Source organism: Monodelphis domestica, chromosome 4 (assembly GCF_027887165.1).
Source record: "Monodelphis domestica isolate mMonDom1 chromosome 4, mMonDom1.pri, whole genome shotgun sequence".
Taxonomy (NCBI): Eukaryota; Metazoa; Chordata; class Mammalia; order Didelphimorphia; family Didelphidae; genus Monodelphis; species Monodelphis domestica.
Window position 1 is genome coordinate 398,092,998 of NC_077230.1, and position 19,389 is coordinate 398,112,386.

At 43.8% G+C, this 19,389-nt stretch overlaps 1 protein-coding gene across 1 annotated transcript in view; it reads right to left on the minus strand.

Moving 5' to 3' along the window:
- The window catches only part of PLOD1 (procollagen-lysine,2-oxoglutarate 5-dioxygenase 1), a 50,916-nt gene extending 32,036 nt beyond the window's left edge, over nt 1–18,880 (minus strand). Inside the window, exons 1-3 of the mRNA XM_007491413.3 lie at nt 18,621–18,880; nt 5,971–6,062; nt 2,882–3,018 (exon numbers count right to left, since the gene is read on the minus strand). Of these exons, the coding sequence (XP_007491475.2) occupies nt 2,882–3,018; nt 5,971–6,062; nt 18,621–18,705 (314 nt within the window). The 5' untranslated portion in view covers nt 18,706–18,880. The remainder of the gene's footprint in view (nt 1–2,881; nt 3,019–5,970; nt 6,063–18,620) is intronic.
- Nucleotides 18,881–19,389: the final 509 nt, after the last annotated feature.

Here is a 19,389-nt window from a genome sequence, read left to right on the forward strand (position 1 = left end):
ACTCTGCCATCATGCTCCTTTCTATGGAATTCAAGTTTTCCTCTATAAGGAATTAACAGGCCCATATAGAAATTGATTGGACCATTATCTAATTCATTATAACTAAGCCAATCAACTAAGCCTAACCACTGGTCACTCAGCCATTGTTTAAAGACCTCCACTGAGGGCTAGGTAGCTGACCACCTTCGAAGGCAGTCTGGTGCACCTATCATGGTAAGTTTTTCCTGATCTGATGCCAAAATTTGCCTTTCTGTACTTCCACCCCCTGTCCTTGGTCCTGACTCCTAGAGACAAAGAGAACAAGTGGAGGAAGGAAATAGGCATTTATAGAGTACCCACTATGTGCTAGGAACTTACTAAGAGCTTTACAAATATTATTTCATTTGGTCCTCACAACATCTCTGGGATGTAGGTGCTATTATTATCCCTATTTTAGAGATGAGGAAACTGAGGCAAACAGAGGTTAAATGAGTCCAGGAAATGTCTGGGGCCAAATTTGAACTCAAGGCTTCCTCACTCCAAGCCCAGCACTGCTCCACCTACTGCTGAGTAATCTTTCCATGTTACATACAACCCTTCAAATATTTGAAGACAGAAGTCATGTCCCCTTTCTCAAGTTTTCTCATTTCTTATCTCTTTCATCAGTCCTCATATGGCATGACCAGGAGTCCCTTCATGCCTATAGATATTTGACTGTCTGTGATGACTAAGCAGCCATCTCAGCTGGGCATAAGCCACAGATGAACTGGACCAACCTGCATGATAGGAATCTATTGGCTGGCCCTGAAGTACTGAGCAAAAAGAGCCAGAATTAATAATAAGAGTCAATATTAACAAAGAGCCTACAATTGGTCAGGCACTATGCTAAGTGTTCTACAATTATTAACTCATTTGAGACTCACTACAACCCTGGCAAATAGATCCTGTTATTATCCTCACTTTATAAATGAGGAAACTGAGGCAAGTGGAAATTAAATTACTTGCTCAGGGTCACATCATTAATAAGTCTCTGAGGTCTTTCAACTCCAGGCCCAGTACCCTATCCACTGTACCTTAAAGCATATCTCTGTAAATATGGTCCTACTTAGGTTTCCTTCCTAACCTACCATTCTCTGAAACATCTTAATCCAAACTAGGGTGTGGGTGGGTCTTCCTTTCACTCCTTTCCCAAGGTCTTTTTTAGAAAAAAATAAATTCATGATTCAGAAAACAGAAAAAGGAAAACTCCAGACACAATGATTACAAACATGGAAATAGAAAGAAAGAGAATTGGATCAATGGAGGGAACTGAACCTGAATAATTATTGACCTAGATAAAAGCTAAGAAAAGGTATTACCCTCCCTTTTTCTGCAGAGGTAGGAAGCTGCACAGGTGGGATATTTAAACTATTTTTGATGTGTTGGTTGGCTCTACAGAATCCATTTCTTCTTTCTTTCTTTATGGCTCTGTGTAAAAAGGGATGCTCAGGAGTGATAAAAGGGGGAAGGATCTATCTGCAAAGGAGGTGGCAAAGAAATGAAAGATAGCAAAGAAGTAGACCCCCATTAATTGTCCAACTCCTCCTACTTCAGCCTCTCTAAAACTGTCTCAGTTTTGGTAAGAGGGAAAAGTTGAAATGAATAAAGAAAATGCTTCCTCTGTATTGTGCAGCACAAGCTGTCAACTTTCCTCTCCCAGTGAACTACCTGGCTTCTCCCACTACTCCCTGGGCTTTTACTGATTTCATCCTGGGGGCCATCAGTCCACTACACCTTGACAGAGTCACATGTGGCAGCTGGGGAGACCACAGAGTGGTCCTTGGTGAGATGTGATTGCCCACCCAACCCCGTTTACATGACCTCTTTTATCAATGCCCCTTACCTATGAACTGGCATGATTATTATTCCCCCTCATCTCAAAAGAAATAATGCAAGAGCAAAACACATGTACCCTTATTCCCCAAAACATCACCAAAAGATAAGACCCTCAAACCCAATCCCAAAAGACTATCATGGGTTAACTTTTATTCAGGTACATAATTCCCAGCAAAACCGCAGCTACAGGCCAAGCCCAAAACTTTCTCATGAAGCCAGCACACAAATCAATCATAGAGGCCCATACAATATGTACAGGTAGAGTACAGGTACACTAAGCTTCAATATGTCTCAGTGATTCAATTACACAAATCAGTAACTCCAACTCCCTAGTAAGCCACCTGTGATGAAATAATTTATCTTGTATTCTGTCTGTAATCACAATACAAAAATATAGAATGTTAATCAAACGATCTGTTAAAAGTTAATGTATCACTTTTCCAATTATCTCTCTTAGATTGTGTATACCTGCATGCCAAGAAAATGGGTATAAAAATAAATCCCAGGCCTGGGAATGTCAGAGCAGCTGAGATGCAAAGCAGTCCCATGGCCGTTATGATTAAGCTATCTTCCCTTTGTTATTTATTTTATTTTATTTATTTTGACTGATCGTTCACCACCTGTCTGGAACCCTGGAGTAGAAAGTAAGGCTGGACCCTGACCACAGTAATTTCGCTTTATTCCCCTTGATAAAATTTAAAACTTGGCAACTACTGATCTCACTTATGTGATTAATGCTGGCACAGGTAAGAATTCAGGCAAGAATTTTTTATCCCTTTAGTGAGAAACAGAAGACACATCCACATTTCCCTGTGAATTTAGGGAAGGGAGGATTGGGGCAACCAAGTGATGCAGTGGATAGAGTTCTGGACCTGGAGACAAGATGACTCTAGATGTCAGATTCTTAAAAGTAAGCTTGGTCTTACCTGAGCAACATTGAAACGGCTGCTGGGTGCTCACTTCCTCCAGGGAAGCCTGAGTCCTTCAACCCTTGCACTATAAACCAAGGCTCCCAGGGACATCTTACCTGTCTGTGAAGAGGATGATCTGGTCCTCCTTCTCTGCATACTTCTCCAAAGCAGCCTTCAGGAGACGGACTTTCTGCCCACCCCCTAAGGTAGTTTCTTTCTCCCCACCATGCCAATCTTCCCCAAGGCCCAGTACCTGCCAAAGAAAGGTGCCTTTAGCATAGACTTGGAGATGAAAACAAGATAAAAAAGAAAGGAAGTTACTGGCTCAGCCTCCCACCTGCCCCTTGCATTTCTATGGGTCCTTTTTTATGTCCTGGATTTCTTGGGCAGCCTGGAGAAGCCCATGGACAACTCAGAATTGTGTTTCTCAATGCATAACATAAAATCCAGAGGATGACAGAGTAAATCAGTTACATTGGAACATATTTATTGAAATATTTTTTAAAGTAAGTTAAAGGGTTCAGTAACCCTGATATAACCCCTGATCAGAGATGAGGAGAGGAGCCAGAGAAAGTCCAGGAAGTACAGAGATGGCAAAGTGATTAATGATACAATAGAAATTTGTGGTCAGAGATTCTGGGCTAGAACCCAAGTTATGCTATGAACTCTAGGTGAGTGAAGGGAAAGGAAGGTCATTTCATCTTTCTAGGTCTGTTTCCTCTTCCATAAAATGAGGGAGGGGAAGCAGATGATTTCCAAGGTTCTCAATACCTTTAAATTTTATACTACTTTTTTAGAGGGATTTGATAAAGTATTCGAATTCAGAGATAAAGTAGTCCCAGTTTTTCCCAGAAGGAAGGAAGGGAACTCAACAAGAAGCTAGCATTTTAATAGAGGTGAGAACAAGGAAGATAGATAGATAGATAGATAGATAGATAGATAGATAGATAGATAGATAGATAGATAGATAGATGGACGGATGGACAGATAGATAGATAGACAGACAGACAGACAGACAGACAGACAGACAGATAGACAGACAGATAGATAGATAGATAGATAGATAGATAGATAGATAGATAGATAGACAGACAGACAGACGGATAATCAGATAGATGCATACGCACATATAGCATAAATATAAAATTAATAAATACAAAGTAGTTAAAAAACAAGATAGTTCAGGAATGGGACAATACTAATTGGAGAGATCGGAAAAGACAATTTAATGGTCTCTCTGAGGCAAAGACCTCTTAGCTTCAGAACTAGAAGGGACCCCAGGGGCCATTTAGTCCAATGCCTTCATTTTACAGTGGAAAAAGCTAAGACCCACATAGATAAAAAAGACTTACTCTGAGCAGTTAGGTAGCACAGTAGATAGAACATTAGGTTTAGCATTGGGAGGCCCTGGGTCTAAATCTGGCCTCATATACTTCCTAGTTGTGTGGCCCTGGGTAAGTCACTTCACCCCAATTGCCTAGCCGTTATGGCTTTTCTGTCATAAAACTGATATTTAATATCAATTCTAAGACAGAAGATAAGGGTCTTCAAATAAATACATAAAATGATTTACTCAAAGCCACAGAGATCATTTATATTAGAGGGAGGATTTGACTCTTAAATCCTTTGTAAGGAACTTTAGGCTGAAATCCCAGCTACGTCTCTAACCAGACAGAGGGCTATATCTTTCCTCTTCTTTAAGGCTCAGTTTCCTCATTCAAAAAATTAGGTACAGCAGATAGAGCACTGGGCTTAGAATCAGGAAGATTCATCTTCTTGAGTTCAAATCCAACCTCAGGCACTTACTAGCTGTGTGACCCAGAGCAAATAATTTCATCCTGTTTGCCTCGGTTTCTTTATCTAGAAAATGAGTTGGAGAAGGAAATAAATAGCAAATCACTTCAGTATCTCTGCCAAGAAAACCCCAAACAGGATATGATTGGGGTTTTGGCTTCAAAAGACTACTCTCTATATTGCAAATATGAATAACATGGAAATGAGGTTTGAACAATGATACATGTAAAACCCAGTGGAATTGCCCCTTGGCTATGGGAGGGGGTGGGAAAGATCATGAATCATGTAACCATGGGAAAATATTCTAAATTAATTAATTAATTTTTTTAAAAAGAAAGAAGACTCCAACTGGAGTCAAAGAGAGTCTTAAATGACTGAACGACAAAAATGGGGAAAGTAATTCTCGAGTTACTTGCCTCATAGTGTCATTGTGAAGAAAGCCCTTTATAAAACTTAAAACTCTATAATTGAGATACTTAAATCTGCTTAGCCTCCTAAGCCTCCTGCTTAACGGGAAGCTAGAGCTCGACTTAGAGTCAAGAAGACCCTGAACTGACTCCTGCCTCAGACACTAGTTCTCAGCCAAGTCAGAGAGTATCTCTGACCCTTAGTATCCTCAGCTGTAAATAAGGATAATAAAAGCACTCACCTCCCAGGACTGCTATGAGATCAATCAGTCAATTCATTAAGCTACCTATTATGTGCCAGGCACTGTGTTAAATACTAAGTAGCCCCATTCTTAAGGAGCTGATCCAAAGGAAGATAACATACATACAGCTATGTACAAACAAGCTATAGACAGTTTAATGTGCAGAAGGTATTTTGCACACCTGATGAGGCTTGTTAGAGGCCAAAGGTCAGAGTTCTATTTCTTTATCACACACCCATAGCACCCAGAACAGTGTTCTGCCCACACAGGATGTGAATTCCACTTTCTTGGCTAAATAGACAATTGGACGTGTTTCTTTAGCTTCTCTCCATGGGGATAGATGAAAATGGAGAGCAAATACCCCTGGTCAGGTCCTGCATGTGTTTGTGGATGCTGGAAGGGCAAGGCAAAAGGGAGAAAGACAGGAAGCTTTTGTAACTCAGGAGAGGATGTTAACACTAACTACAAAACTACCTCAGCTACCAAGTATGGCAGATGGTCAGGGAGAAAAACCAGGAATTCCCAGCTGGCCTTCTTTCTGTCCCTCGTACAAGCAATTTGTTCTATTCTGAGGTTTCTCTAAGTAAAGATTTTGCCTTCCTTCCTCTCTATGCCACTGTCCAGACCCTTCTTGGTTGGAGCAAATTTTGGGAGAATAGTAGACCTGAGCTTGTCACTTCCCCCCAATTCCTGCCCTCTCAACACCTCAAAGGTGTTGCCAGTTGGTTGTATCTACCCAGTCTTTGGTGGAAGCCCTCTCACCTGGATGTTATAGTTGAAGAACTGGGCTGACCTCTTGAAGCGCCGGAATCCCTCTGTCTCCTTGGTGGCCACCGTGAGGACCAACAGGTTGTCTGGAGGATAGATGGGTTGATGGTGGAGAGGGTGGGAAGGGTGAGAAAATGGGGAAGGCAGAGAAAGGGAGAGAGGGAGAATCCAGAGATAAATATAACCACATCACTTCCTGTACATGTTATCTGGGATCCCAACAGAGCAAAGAATCATGCAACCATAGAAGAGGAGGGAACAGAGATAATAGGGGGGAAATAATTGTACCAAAATATTCATAGCTGCGCTCTCTGTGGTGGAAAAACTGGAAAATGAGGGGGTGACCCTTGATTGGGGAAAGGCTGAGCAAATTGTGGTATCTGTTGGTGATGGAATACTATCATGCTGAAAGGAATGATGAACTGGAGGGATTCCATGTGAACTGGAAAGACCTCCAGGAAGTGATGCAGAGTGAAAGGAGCAGAACCAGGAGAACATTGTACACAGAGATGGATACACTGTGGCACAATCGAATGTAATTATTTTTACTTTTTTTTTTTGGCAGTTGGGTTTAAGTGACTTTCCCAGGGTCACACAGCTAGGAAGTACCTGGGATTAGATTTGAACCTAGGTCCAAACATATCCAGGCCTGTTGCTCTACCCATTCTGCTATCTAGCTGCCCCTATTTGTTCTCATTAGATTCAGTTCTGGATGACACATGATCATAGTACTCCTGTCTACAAACACACCTAAAACATTGCAGGTTAACTATCCAGGTCCATAAATTTCACCAGTGTACCAAAGGGGCCCATGAATGGCAAAGGAACAAACATTTATGAAGCTCCTTCTACATGCCAGACACCATGCTAAGTGCTTTATAAATATTATCTCATTTGATCATCACAACATAGAGAGGTAAGTGCTACTATTACCCATTTTACAGATGAGGAAACTGAGGCAAAGAAGATTAAGTGACTTGTCTAAGGTCTCACACCTAGTAAATGTCTGTGGCTGAATCTTCACTGTTCTCCCTTGTTGCCCTGATACCCCCCCCCAAAAAAAGATTTAAAAACCCAGTTTAGAGAGTTGATTTGAAGGTGTGAACTTCTGCTCCTAACCATCAAAACCTTCCTGTCTAGGATGTGATTGTTCCTCCTGGCATCTACTAAGAGATCTAAAGTCTCCTAAATAAGTCTCACTAATGGGGACCCACTCTGAGTACAAATTGATTGGTTTGAAGGATGGCTTCCACTGACAGGAGCTGCTGAAAATAGACTCTTTTTTTTTTAACCCTTACCTTCTGTCTTAAAATCAATACTGTGTACTGGCTCCAAGGAAAAGAGTGGTAAGGGCTAGGCAATGGGGGTTAAGTGACTTGCCCAGGGTCACACAGCTGGGAAGTATCTGAGGCCAGATTTGAACCTAGGACCTCCTGTCTCTAGGCCTGGTCCTCAATCCATTGAGCTACTCAGCTGTCCCCTGAAAATAGACTCTTAAAAGGATGGACCTTCCTTGGGAGAGAATATTCCTTTGTGTTGGACTATAAAATGAGCTTATGGACTAAATTTGATCCTTTTTGCCTTCTGGAGAAATCCTAAGAATACATCTGTCAGGGAGAGGATTTCCCTCAAACACTCCTCTTTCCCAAAAGCCATTAATGGCAGTTTTGGAGAAAAGCAACCCAGACAGATATATGGCTTGGGCAATACACCCAAGGATTTTTGGAGAAGACCCTAAGATTTTCAGAGGGAAGAATTTCTGAAGTAATGTGATTCTAGAATCTGACCATCTAGTTAAAAAACATATCTGTTATATTGTTAATGCCAGCTTTGAGGATTGTCTCATAGGTCAAAGTTTGGGAATCTAAGCTTCTACTGAGATCAGGGGAACTTTCTGAACAATGTGTGTTGGCAAAAGAGAAGAGAATCATTTCCATGGTCCTTGGTTCTGAAACATGCAGCAAAGGATTAAAGATATCATGTGAAGGAGAAAGGGAGCTGAGTCTTATGCTCTAATATGGCAGTGAATTAATCAAATGGGTCCAGAAGGAAGGAAGTTGACCTGTCTAGCATCCCTTTATGGGTTTTCTTTTTCAGGGGAGTCTAAAGTCTTAAGAGTAGTGCCATAAATTTGGAACTATGCCCAAAGGGCGCTAAAAGACTGTCTGCCCTTTGATACAGCCATACCACTGCTGGGTTTATACGCTAAAGATATCATAAGGAAAAAGTCTTATATATAAAGGGCCACTATAAAGTGGTAAAAAAAATTGGAAAATGAGAGGATGTCCATCAATTGGGGAATGGCCGAACAAATCATAATATCTGATGGTGATGGAATATTATTGTGCTCAAAGAAACAATAAACTGGAGGAATTCCATGTGAACTGGAATGACCTCCAGGAATTGGTGCAGAGTGAAAGGAGCAGAACCAGGAGAACATTGTACACAGAAATGGATACACTGTGGCACAATTGAATGTAATGGACTTCTCTACTAACAGCAATGCAATGACCCAGGACAATTCTGAGGGACTTATGAGAAAGATGCTATCCATATCCAGAGGGAGAACTGTGGGAGCGGAAACACAGGAGAAAAACAACTGCTCGATCACATGTATTGGTGGGGATATGATTGAGGATGTAGACTCTAAAAGATCACTCTATTGCAAATAGTAATAATATGGAAATCGTTTTGAACAATGATACATGTAAAATCCAGTGTAATTGTTCGTTGGTTATACAGGAGGGGATGGGAGGAGGGGAGGGAAAGAACATGAATCATGTAACCATGGGAAAATATTCTAAATTAATTAATTACATAAAAAATAAAAAAATGAGAGGGGGGAACATTTCATCACAGAATTCCAGAGTGGGAATCAATCAAGACCTACTATCTGTGAAGCACTGAGCTGGGTGCTAAGAATACAAAAACCAAAATTAAGCAGTTCCTTCTCTTGAGAAGCTTATAGTTTAGCTGGAGGAGATAATGTGGGTATATACAAAAATCTTGATGCTTTAAGGTCTGCTAAATACTTTACTAACATTATCTCATTTGATCCACACAACAACTTTGGGAGGGAAATGCTATTTTTACCCCCATTTTACAGTAGAGGAAACTGAGGCAAATAACGTTTAAGTGACTTGCCCAAAGCCACACAGATAGAACATGTCTGAGACACAATTCAAACCCAGGTTTTCCTGACTCCAGGTGAGCACTGTACTCTCTGGTTTTTCTTTTACATAGATAGAGAGTGAGTGACTTGGGGAAAAGAATTTGCAGATGAGGGGATCAGGAAAGGCTTAGAGCTTAAGCAGAACCTTGTGGGTGACCAAGTAAAAGGAGAAGGGGATCATGTGGCCAGATCTGCATTTCAGAAATCACTTTGGCAGGTGTGTGGAGGACAGAGCCTGGAAGGAGAGAGACCACTGCTTTCTTGGGGGCTGGTGAATTCCTTTAGGTGAGTGATGATGAGTTCATGATTGAGGATGTTGGTTATTTGAGTGGAGAGAAGGGGGATGAATATGAGAACTATGGCAAAATAGAAACAAAAAACTAGTCCATCTCTTTGTATAAACCCATTGGAAGATTAATAATAATCATCAAACCAATAATAATAAATAACTAATTTTGTATCAATAGTGCCTTAATGTTATATATGTACTATATAGTGTTATACACAGTATACATATAGGATCTTTGAGCCTCACAAATCCCTACACATTAGGTGTTGTTACCATCCCCATTTTAAGGATGAAAAAGTTGAGGCTCAAACTTGCCTGGATCACACAGCTAGTGTCTAAGGTAGAATTTGAAGCTAGCTCTTCCTAGTTCTAAATCATGCTCAAGCCACTATCCCCATCCTACTGCTTTAGTCCCTGAAATAGCCAAAGGGATTAAAGGAAGTCTAGAGGCAGGGGCTGGCCCTGCCTGTCTGGGCTGGGGTAAGTGCCAGGGAGCCAGGACAGCCAACTAGACTGGTAGCCACATAGCAGATGGCTGCCATCTGTTGGATCTGAAGATGTTGGTGAGGTAAGTTAATCCATATGCTTTAAGGGAAGAGGAAGCAGAGTCTATGGGTGCTGGCGGCAGAGTCTATGGGTGCTGGCACTGATGGAGCCTTTTGGCCTCCAGTAGTAGGTTGGTGGAGTGGGGGTGGGGGAAAGAGCCTGGCAGACTGGAGGTTGTTGTGCCAGACAGAACTGGGGGCTAGGGAGGGAGTCAGTCTACTTACTCCCCCTTGGGGATCACTGGAGGGAAGGTGAACCCTGGAGGGAATGGGGCAGATCAGATTCTCCCAGACTAAGGAAACTAGCAAAGGGCTGAAGGCTTGGGGCCCCTCTGGCCCAATGGGGACACTGGGAAGGCAGAAAGGAGTGTCAGGTTTCTGAGATGAAAAAGGACAGAGAGAGGGTGTTTGTGTCTGCACACAGAAATATGAGAGCCCAGAGCTGGGCCAGAGACCCATGCAGCTCCTCTCCTGAGTTCATAGTTCCAAGATGAAATGGAAAGAATAAATAATCGTTCTCCCCAAAGCACCATAATACGTGAAAAATGAGCCCCTTCCTCCCTGCCCCTGGCCTACATTTGTCTGGGAGATCTCACTGAGCAGGTCTGAGAGACCAGTGTGGAAAAGCTAGGTCTCTCTTCTTCTTGCTTTACCTATAAATCTTCACAGTAAGAGTTTTCCTATCTTCTCTTCTCCCACCTTCTAGGTATCAAAACAGATAGAGCCCTACATGTGCAGTCAGGGAAAGCTAAGTTCAAACTTGACCTCAGCTGCTTACTGGCTAAGTGACTCTGGGCAAGTGGGGACAGGAGATCCTGGGTTCAAATCTGGTCTCAGACACTTCCTAGCTGTGTGATCCTGGGCAAGTCACTTAACCCCCATTGCCTAGTCCTTATCACTCTTCTGCCTTGGAACCAATACACAGTATTGATTCTAAGATGGAAAGTAAGAATTTAAAATATATAAATGATAGCAGCAATGAGCCAGGACAAGTCTTAGTTTCCTCATGTGTAAAATGGGAATAAAAGCACCTGCCTCCCAGGGTTGCTGTGATGATCAAATGAGATAATATTTGCAGTGTTTCGCCTGGCATTTATGTAGCATGTTACTATTTGTAAAGCAGACCTCCATCTATCCCCTGGGGTACAAACTTCCTAATTTTCAGGTTGCCCCTCTAACCACTGTACTGACCTTCCCTCTCAGTTTCTTTCTCCCATTTCCCTCAGGCTGTCACACTACAGCAAAGTGAGGAATGTGCTTTCTAGGTCTGGATAATACATTTGCAATCATGGAAGAGCCAGCCTGGCCCTTCCAGCCTTCTCATCACTTCCATCCTTCCAAGACTTGGCCCACCCTTCGGTGAGTCTGGCCAAGCCTGATCTCTCCTCCCTCTCCCAACTGGCTGTGACAACCAATGCCTTCATGAGGGGGCAGAGGCCAGCTTTTCGCTGTGGGAACTGCCATTGTCTCACGGAGATGGCACCATCCACAGCTAAAAGGGAACCCTAGACGCTTCAGCTCGATCCATATCTGTTTGTCCACAGCATTTAATCCAGTAGCCCTGCCTCACTTGGGCCAGGATGTCCAGTGTTTGCTTGGCACCCAAGCCACTTCATTTGATTACTGGAGAAAAAGTAGTCTTTCGAGTTGGAGATCCTGGGTACTAATCTAGATCTGCTCCTTACTGGCTAGGTGACTCTGGGCAAGTCATTCTACTTCCCTGGTTTATGGAAAAAAGGTGTTAAAAATGAATCAGAGATGTCACACATGAGGCCAAAGGACTATACAAAGCCTACAACACTCTAGAGTCCATCTGACTAGGATTTAAATATAATGGGCTGGCAGGGAGGCAGCAAGTAGAGACCTCAGCCTGGAGACAGGAGATCCTGGGTTCAAATCTGGTCTCAGACACTTCCTAGCTGTGTGATCCTGGGCAAGTCACTTAACCCCCATTGCCTAGTCCTTATCACTCTTCTGCCTTGGAACCAATACACAGTATTGATTCTAAGATGGAAAGTAAGAATTTAAAATATATAAATGATAGCAGCAATGAGCCAGGACAAGTCTGATGGACTCATGAGAAAGAACACTATCTACATCCAGAGAAAGAACTGTGGGAGCAGAAACGCAGAAGAAAAACAACTGCTTGATTGCATGGGTTGATGGAGATATGACTGAGGATGTAGATTCTAAACGATCATCCTGGTGCAATTGTCAATAATAGGGAAATAGGTCTTGATCAATGACACATTTAAACTCAGTGATTCTCTAAATTCATTAATTAAATAAAAAATTTCAATGAAAAATAAAATATATGTATAAAAAAAGACTGGGGGCAAAAGGCCTGAGTTTGTCTGTTAGCTGGGGCACCCCAAGAAGGTCATTTCCTTTCTCTGGGCCTCAGTTTCCTCACCTGTAAAATGAGGACAAAAAATAGTGCCTCACAGACCCAGTAATCTCATAGTGGACATTAGAGAAGGGCTCTCTATGTTTGCTTGAGGCAGGGGAGCTCTCTGAATGCCTGTATCTCCTTAATGAGACTGAGGACTCCAGGAGAGAAAGTCTGGCAGGGGGTGAGGGTAAGGCTTCAGCCTTGGAGGTCTCTGAAGGAAGAGCAGGAGACGGATCTCTGCAGTGCGAGAGAAGCAGGATCCTGAAATGACCCTTAGAGGAGCGGAGCCAGAGGGAGGATGCTGTGGATTCCCAGATGGGCACAGCAGACACTAAGCCTGCTTCTTCCATGGGGCCGCAGACCCCGGCTGCCAGATAATCCAGTTTCTTTTACCGAGAGCTGACAAAGGACCTCTCTGAGCCCAGCTGGGTGGGCAAGGGGGCCCCTGCCTATGAAGCACAGGGCAACACTTCAGGGTGGTGGAGATGGAGACTTGGACGACATCACTAACCAGCTGAGTGACCTGGAACAAGACAAACCGCCTCTCTGGGCTTTGATTTCCCCGTCTTTAAAAAGGAGTTAAATCATTTCAAAAGAAACAGTTTTAGGTCTGTGGCTTCACGAGCATGGCAGTATTCCCTCCGTCCACCAATGTCGATTTGTAATTTATAGTCTTAGATGATGGAAAGCTGTAGGAAAGAGAGGAGCCACTCTGTGCTTGAGCATGTTTTATTATTATTTGGTCGTTTAGTTGTGTCCAATTCTTTATGATCCCGTGGACCATTTTCTTGGTTTGTCATTTCCTTCTCCAGTGGATAAGGCGAAAAGAGGTTAAGTGACTTGCTCAGGGTCATACAACTAGTAAGTATCTGAGGCTAGATTTGAACTCCTGACTCTAAGCTCAGTGTTCTATACACTGAGCCACTCTGCCACCTCATAAACACATTTAGGACATTGTTATTGTTCACTCATTTTCAGCCCGGTCAAAATTCTAATGACCCCATTGGGAGTTTTCTTGGCAAAGATACTGGTTTGCTGTTTCCTTCTCTAGCTCATTGGGCAGATGAGGAAACTAGGGTAGAGCTAAGTGACTTGTCCAGGGTCACTCAGTCAGTAAGTGTTTAAAGTTAGAATTGAACTCACAAAGATGAATCTTTCCAACTCCAGGCCTGGCACTCTATCTACTGTACCACCTTGCTACCCCATATATCACAAGTACGTAAAAACTATATATAAAATCTGCCTTGTGTATTTGTGATTTTTTTTGTTTTATTTTAAAACTCTTACCTTCCATCTTAGAATCAATTATTATATTTTGGTTCCAGGTCAGGAGAGCAGTAAGGACTAGGCAATGGGGGTGAAGTGACTTGCCCAGGGTCACACAACTAGGAAGTGTCTGAGACCAGATTTGAACCCAAGATCTCCTTTCTCTAGTCCTGGCTCTCTATCCACTGAGACACCTTATACTGTTATTTTTCTGTGTTTAAAATGTTTCAAAAACCCCAAGAATAATAGCATATAGTCTTAGAGAGGCACCTGGGAAGCGACTGACTTGCTCATTATCACAAAACCAATATGTGTCAGAGGTAAGACTTGAACTCAAGTCTTTGGGACTCCAAAGCCTTGTCTCCAGCTACCATGCCAGGCTGCCTAGCCAGTCACTTCCTACCCTACTTCAAAGGGTTATAAGGACCAAATATGATGACATAGAAAAATACTTTCCAAGTAAATGTCCTTTCTCCCTTGTGGCTAAATTCAGACCTTCAGACCTCCTCCTATAATAGTTCCTGATTCATGTCTTATTCAGCCATGCCAAATTATAAAATCCATGAGGGCAAGAGCTCTGGCCTTTTCCTTTTTATCCCTCACTAGTGTCTAGACCTTTGTAAATATACTTGTCTTAAGAAGTAATGCATACAAACTTATGAATGCAATTAATTATTATGTCCGAGCTTGGCCCTGGATAAGGCTCTTCCCTCTTCTTGGTAGAAGGGGGGTGGTAATGGTTACTTGGTTGAAATGTGGGCTAGTTTTGCTAACTGGCTTTGTTTTTCTTTTTTCAGTTTTCATCCTTTGTTACAAGAGATGGCTCCCTGGGTAGGGGAAGAGAAAGAAAGACATTTAGAAATGTGATAAAAATTAATTTGTCAAGTAATGTATAGAATTGTAGTGGGAAGTCTTGGTTCTGGGAAAAAAGATGAGGAAATAGAATGCCCCTCTTTCAGTAGTTCAGTACAGAATGCTGCATTTACTCTAAGTTGAAGTCACTGCGTAAATTGTTTTTATTTAAATTGCTTGAGTCACTGCGTAAATTGTTTTTGTTTAAATTGTCCTTTGCAAAGGAGAGTTCACTGGATGGCTTTGGGGAGATATATTGGGGAATCTCTGACTTAAAAACAAAAAACATCAATTAAATGTAATTTTAAAAAGTAGTAATGGATGCAAAACTTCAGGGATCTGTGATTTCTTTGGTGTGGGTATTCTCAGCAAATGGTCTTGGGAGGCTGTGGCCAAAAACATTCAGCACCATGCAGCTAGCCATGGGCTGAGCCTTGTATGTCTTAGGAAATGTCTATGGTACGAATGAATGAATAAATGAATGTTTGGGATCCAGTGTGGGATTAGTCACTGATGGGCTGTCTGATTTTGGAGAAGCAGCCTAACTCCTATGTGGCTCAGTGTACGGGAGTGATGGTCAACGTGTCCTCCTTCCTTTCCTTCCTCCCTGTCTCTCAAGGACAGTCTGAAGAGTAATGAGATCATGCAGGGGGTGGGGAGTTCAGGGTAATAAATAAGTTGGATGACTTAAGAAATACAAGGAGCTATTTATTTGGCGATTCTAGGATTCAAATGAGTGAAATGGTTGTTTCATTGCTCGGTCTATGATGAAAAGGTAAGTGGAATGCAGTGGTTAGATGGGCAAGAACATTTATTAAGTGTGCTAGACACTGTGCTGAGCTCTGAGGATACACAGGAAGGAAGACGTGCCCTGTCCTCAGGGTGCTTACATTAAAAAAAAATTTTTTTTAAACCCTTACTGTCTGTTTTGGAATCTATTACCTAAGGTCACCCAGGTTTGAATCCAGATTTGAACCCAGAACCTCTTGTTTCTAGGCCTGGCTCTCACTCCACTGAGCCCACCTAGCTGCCCCAGAGCCTACATTCTAGGAGGAAACAACATGGAAATAAATAGGCACATATGAGATAAATGCAGAGTGGACATCAGAACATCCAAGTGAGAAAGGATCAGGAAAGGCACCCTACAGGAGGGATCTGAGCTGAAAGGGGTGGTCTAGACACAAAGGCTAAGGGACCCTATCTACACAATGAATTCAAGTTTCAAGACCTGGAAGGGACTTACTTAGAAAAGAGAATATCAGAGATGGAAAAGGCCTTAGAACAAATAATGTCAGACCTTAGACAAATAATGTCAAGGTCTTTAGAATACAGAGGTGGGAGAGCTCTAAACAGAGAATGGGAGAGCCCTTATAACACTGAATGTAAGAGCTAGGAGGGGTTTTGGAACCCAAATGTCAGAGCTGGGAGGGTCTTCAGAATACAGAATGTCATAGCTGGAAGGATGTTAGAACATAGGATGTCAGAGCTAAGAGAGATCTTAGAACACAGAATGTCGGAGCTTGGAGGGTCCTTAGAACATAGACCAGTGTTGGTGAACCTTTTAGAGATGGTGTGCCCAAACTTCACCTTCAAGCTGCCTGTGAGTCCCCACATTATACCAGACATCGGTGGGAGGATTTGGGTTGCTGGGCAGAGGGGCAAGACATGTAAAAAATGTCCTCAGGTGCTGTGGAGAGGGGGAACAGAGCAGCCCCCACTGGCATTCCAAGGCACTCATGCCATGTCTTTGCCAACATGGCCAAAGACTGTCAGAGCTGAAAGCAACTTGAGAGAACATTTAGTCAAAGAGAAAAGGGGAAGTAACTCATTTAAGTCCACAATAGCAAGTTATTTTCAGCAAAGTTGTAACCTTGGCATCTGGGGAGATGTGTATATGTAAGATGTACACAGGCACATGAGTGTGTGTGTATGTGTGCGTACAGGTGAGTTGACACTTGATTGATTGACTGAGGGGGAAGGGGGATACTAATGATCCAGGACAGAATAGTGGAGAGAGAGCTGGATCTGGAGTCTAAGGACTGGACCTTCAATCCTGGTTCTGCTACTGAGCCCCTGTGTGACCCTGAGTAAGTCCCCCCATCTCTATAAGACTGTTTCCTGAATTGTAAAACAAAGGGATTGGTCTAAATGAATTCTGAAGTTCATTGCAGATTCCAAATCTAGGATCCTCTGATGCTTTGTGCAGTGGAGGCAGATTGGAGGCAGTGGTCTTTGGGCTAAGAAGGTTAAAGAGCTGGATGGCCAGGGTTGGCATGGAGCAGATTGTGAGTCCTGTCCTGAACTTCCTGGAGAGGCCAGAGAGTGGACCGCAAGTCTGCAGAAGGGTTTGGGGAACAATGAGCACAGAGAGAATCTGGAAATAAAAATGGAGAAGAAAGAAATGGCCAGCTCCTTTTTTTTAAAGCCCTTACTTTCTGTGCTGGACTCAACACTAAGTTCCAATTCCAAGGCAGAAAGGCAGAAGAGTGGTAAGGGCTAGGCAATTTGGGGTAAGGGACTTGCCAAGAATCACGAAGCTAGCAAGTGTCTGAGACCAGATTTGAACCCAGGGTCTCCCCATCTCTAGGCCTGGTGCTCTATCTACAATTAATCCCTACTAACATCTCTTTCTGACCCTGTGTGTCAGCCTTGGAGAGTGGCTAAGAGACATGAAGCCTTTGGAGAGAAACCTAGGTGGATGTGAGTATCTGAAAGTAGGAGGAGGGTAAAAAGAAGAGATTTAGGAACTAGGGATGGACAGGGCCTAAGAGCTCATTTAATCCAACTCCTTCATTTGAATGATCAAGAAAATGAAGGAAAATTCTTAGCCACTCTCAGATCACCCCACTTCAAATCCAGTCCTCTATGCAGTGAATCACAAAAGAACTTTGTTGTTTAGTCGTATCTGACTCTTCCTGACCCCATTTGGGGTTTTCTTGACAAAGAGACTGTAGTGGTTTGCTATTTCCTTCTCCAGCTCATTTTACAGATAAGGAAACTGAGGCAAACCAGGTAAAATGAGTTGCCCAGGGTCCACAGCTAATAAGTGTCTGAGACTAGATTTGAACTCTGGTCTATCCTGACTTCTAGCTGGGAGCTCTGTCCACTTTGCCACCTAGTTGTCCCATAACAGCACATTACAGAAAGCTATGGGTGACCCTTTCAATTTAGAGATTCTGGGCATCCTGGAGGTAGGAGAGGAAGGAGTGTGCCAGTGGGGTGAAAGCATGCCCTGGCTGCCCTGTGTTCCTTCCATCTACCTTTCCATTCCATCCCTCATCTCTGCCCCTTTGCAGAGGTTTCTGTCTCCTTCTCTGGCTCTTTCCCCTTTCTCCTCCCCTCTCTCTTCTCTCCGTCTTTCTCCCCCTCTCTTTTTGTCTCTGCAAACCACTCCACCCCTCCTCGGTTCACACAATACAGGCTTGTTAATTGGTAACTTCTTGAAAGCCTTTTGGTCTGGCTGCAAAATCTTAGACTGATCCCAAGGATGGCCCAAGGAGACAGAGGGAAGGAGCAGCAAGCGGGACGGGCCCGAACTGGAAGCCATGGAGTTGGCCTCGGGCTGGGGATTTCTGAGCACTTCGTGAAGAGGCTCGGAGCCCTAGGAAGGAGCTGACTCCGCCTTTCCCGGGAGGTGGAATGGAAATGGGGTACAGGAGGCTCCAGATTCACAGAGGAGAATGTCGAGGCTGCAAGGGGCCTTCCAAAGGCTGCCTAGCATCCAAATCTCTCGTTTTTAGAGATAAGGCGACTTGTGCCCACGGAGGGGAAGTGACTGCCTGGCCCAAGTCCACCCAGAAACGAAGTGCCAGTGCAGGGTCGAGAATGCTGAAATCAAGGTTTTTTCCGAGTGTTGTCACAGAGTTGGGAACCACTCGGCTACCCTTTCCGTGTCTCGGCCTGTCGCCTAACCCGTGTCGGGGCCAGAATCCACAGCTCCAACCCCTAAGATCGCCAGGGTCGCCGGTAGCCCCCTAGTCCTCCGCCCCCACCCCCAGCCAGTTCCCACCCTATATTCCAGCATGGATCTCGGGCTGAGAAGGCTGGAGCTTCCTGGGTTCCCCCGGAGGCCAGTTCCCCACCTCCCGGTCCTACGGTCTCTCGATCACCCCCAAACCCCCTCCTTACCTTCTGGTTTCTGATCGCTCTTGGCTTCGGCCAGAATGAGCCAGCAGAGGGGGGCCAGCAGCGGCCCCAGCAGCAGGGGCCGCATCGTGGCGGCCGGAGGGCTCGCAGCTCAGGTAGGAAGGCGGCGGGGACCGCTAGTTGGGGATCGATAGCTGACGGAGGAGGACAAAGCTGGGACGGACAGCGGCGCAGAATACTGGAAAGTTCGGCTAGCCTCGGCCTGCCACGCAAGGGACCCGCCCGCTCCGCCCCGCCCCAGTGAACCAGGGAGGGGCTGGGGGCGTGACGGGGAACTGGGGGGACTGCAGGAGGGGCCCGGCTCGCCAAAGAACCTCAGTCACCACCCCCTTTCCTACTTGGGTAATCACATCAGTACTTTCACAGGACCACAGATTGAGAGCTGGAAGGGACCTTGGTGGGTCATTCTAACCCAACTTCTCCGTTTTACAGATGAGTAAACTGAGACCCAAAGGAGGTGAAACGACTTATCCAAGGTCATATAGCTGCTCAGTACCAGAGTTATGATTCAACCGCATGTTCTCTAAACCCAAATTTAGTGTTATTTTTCCTTAAACTCAGCTGTGATTGGCTCTCCAATGAGGCATTTCCTGAATTTTTAGTATTTTAGGGGCTCTGACCCCATCCCTATATCTATATCTTATCTGAACTTTGTATTGTGCCTTTATTTCTGGTACAGGAAAAAAAAAAAAACCCAACACTATCCTTCTGGGAAGTGTGAGTTGATTGTTCTAGGGCTGCGCTCCTTATT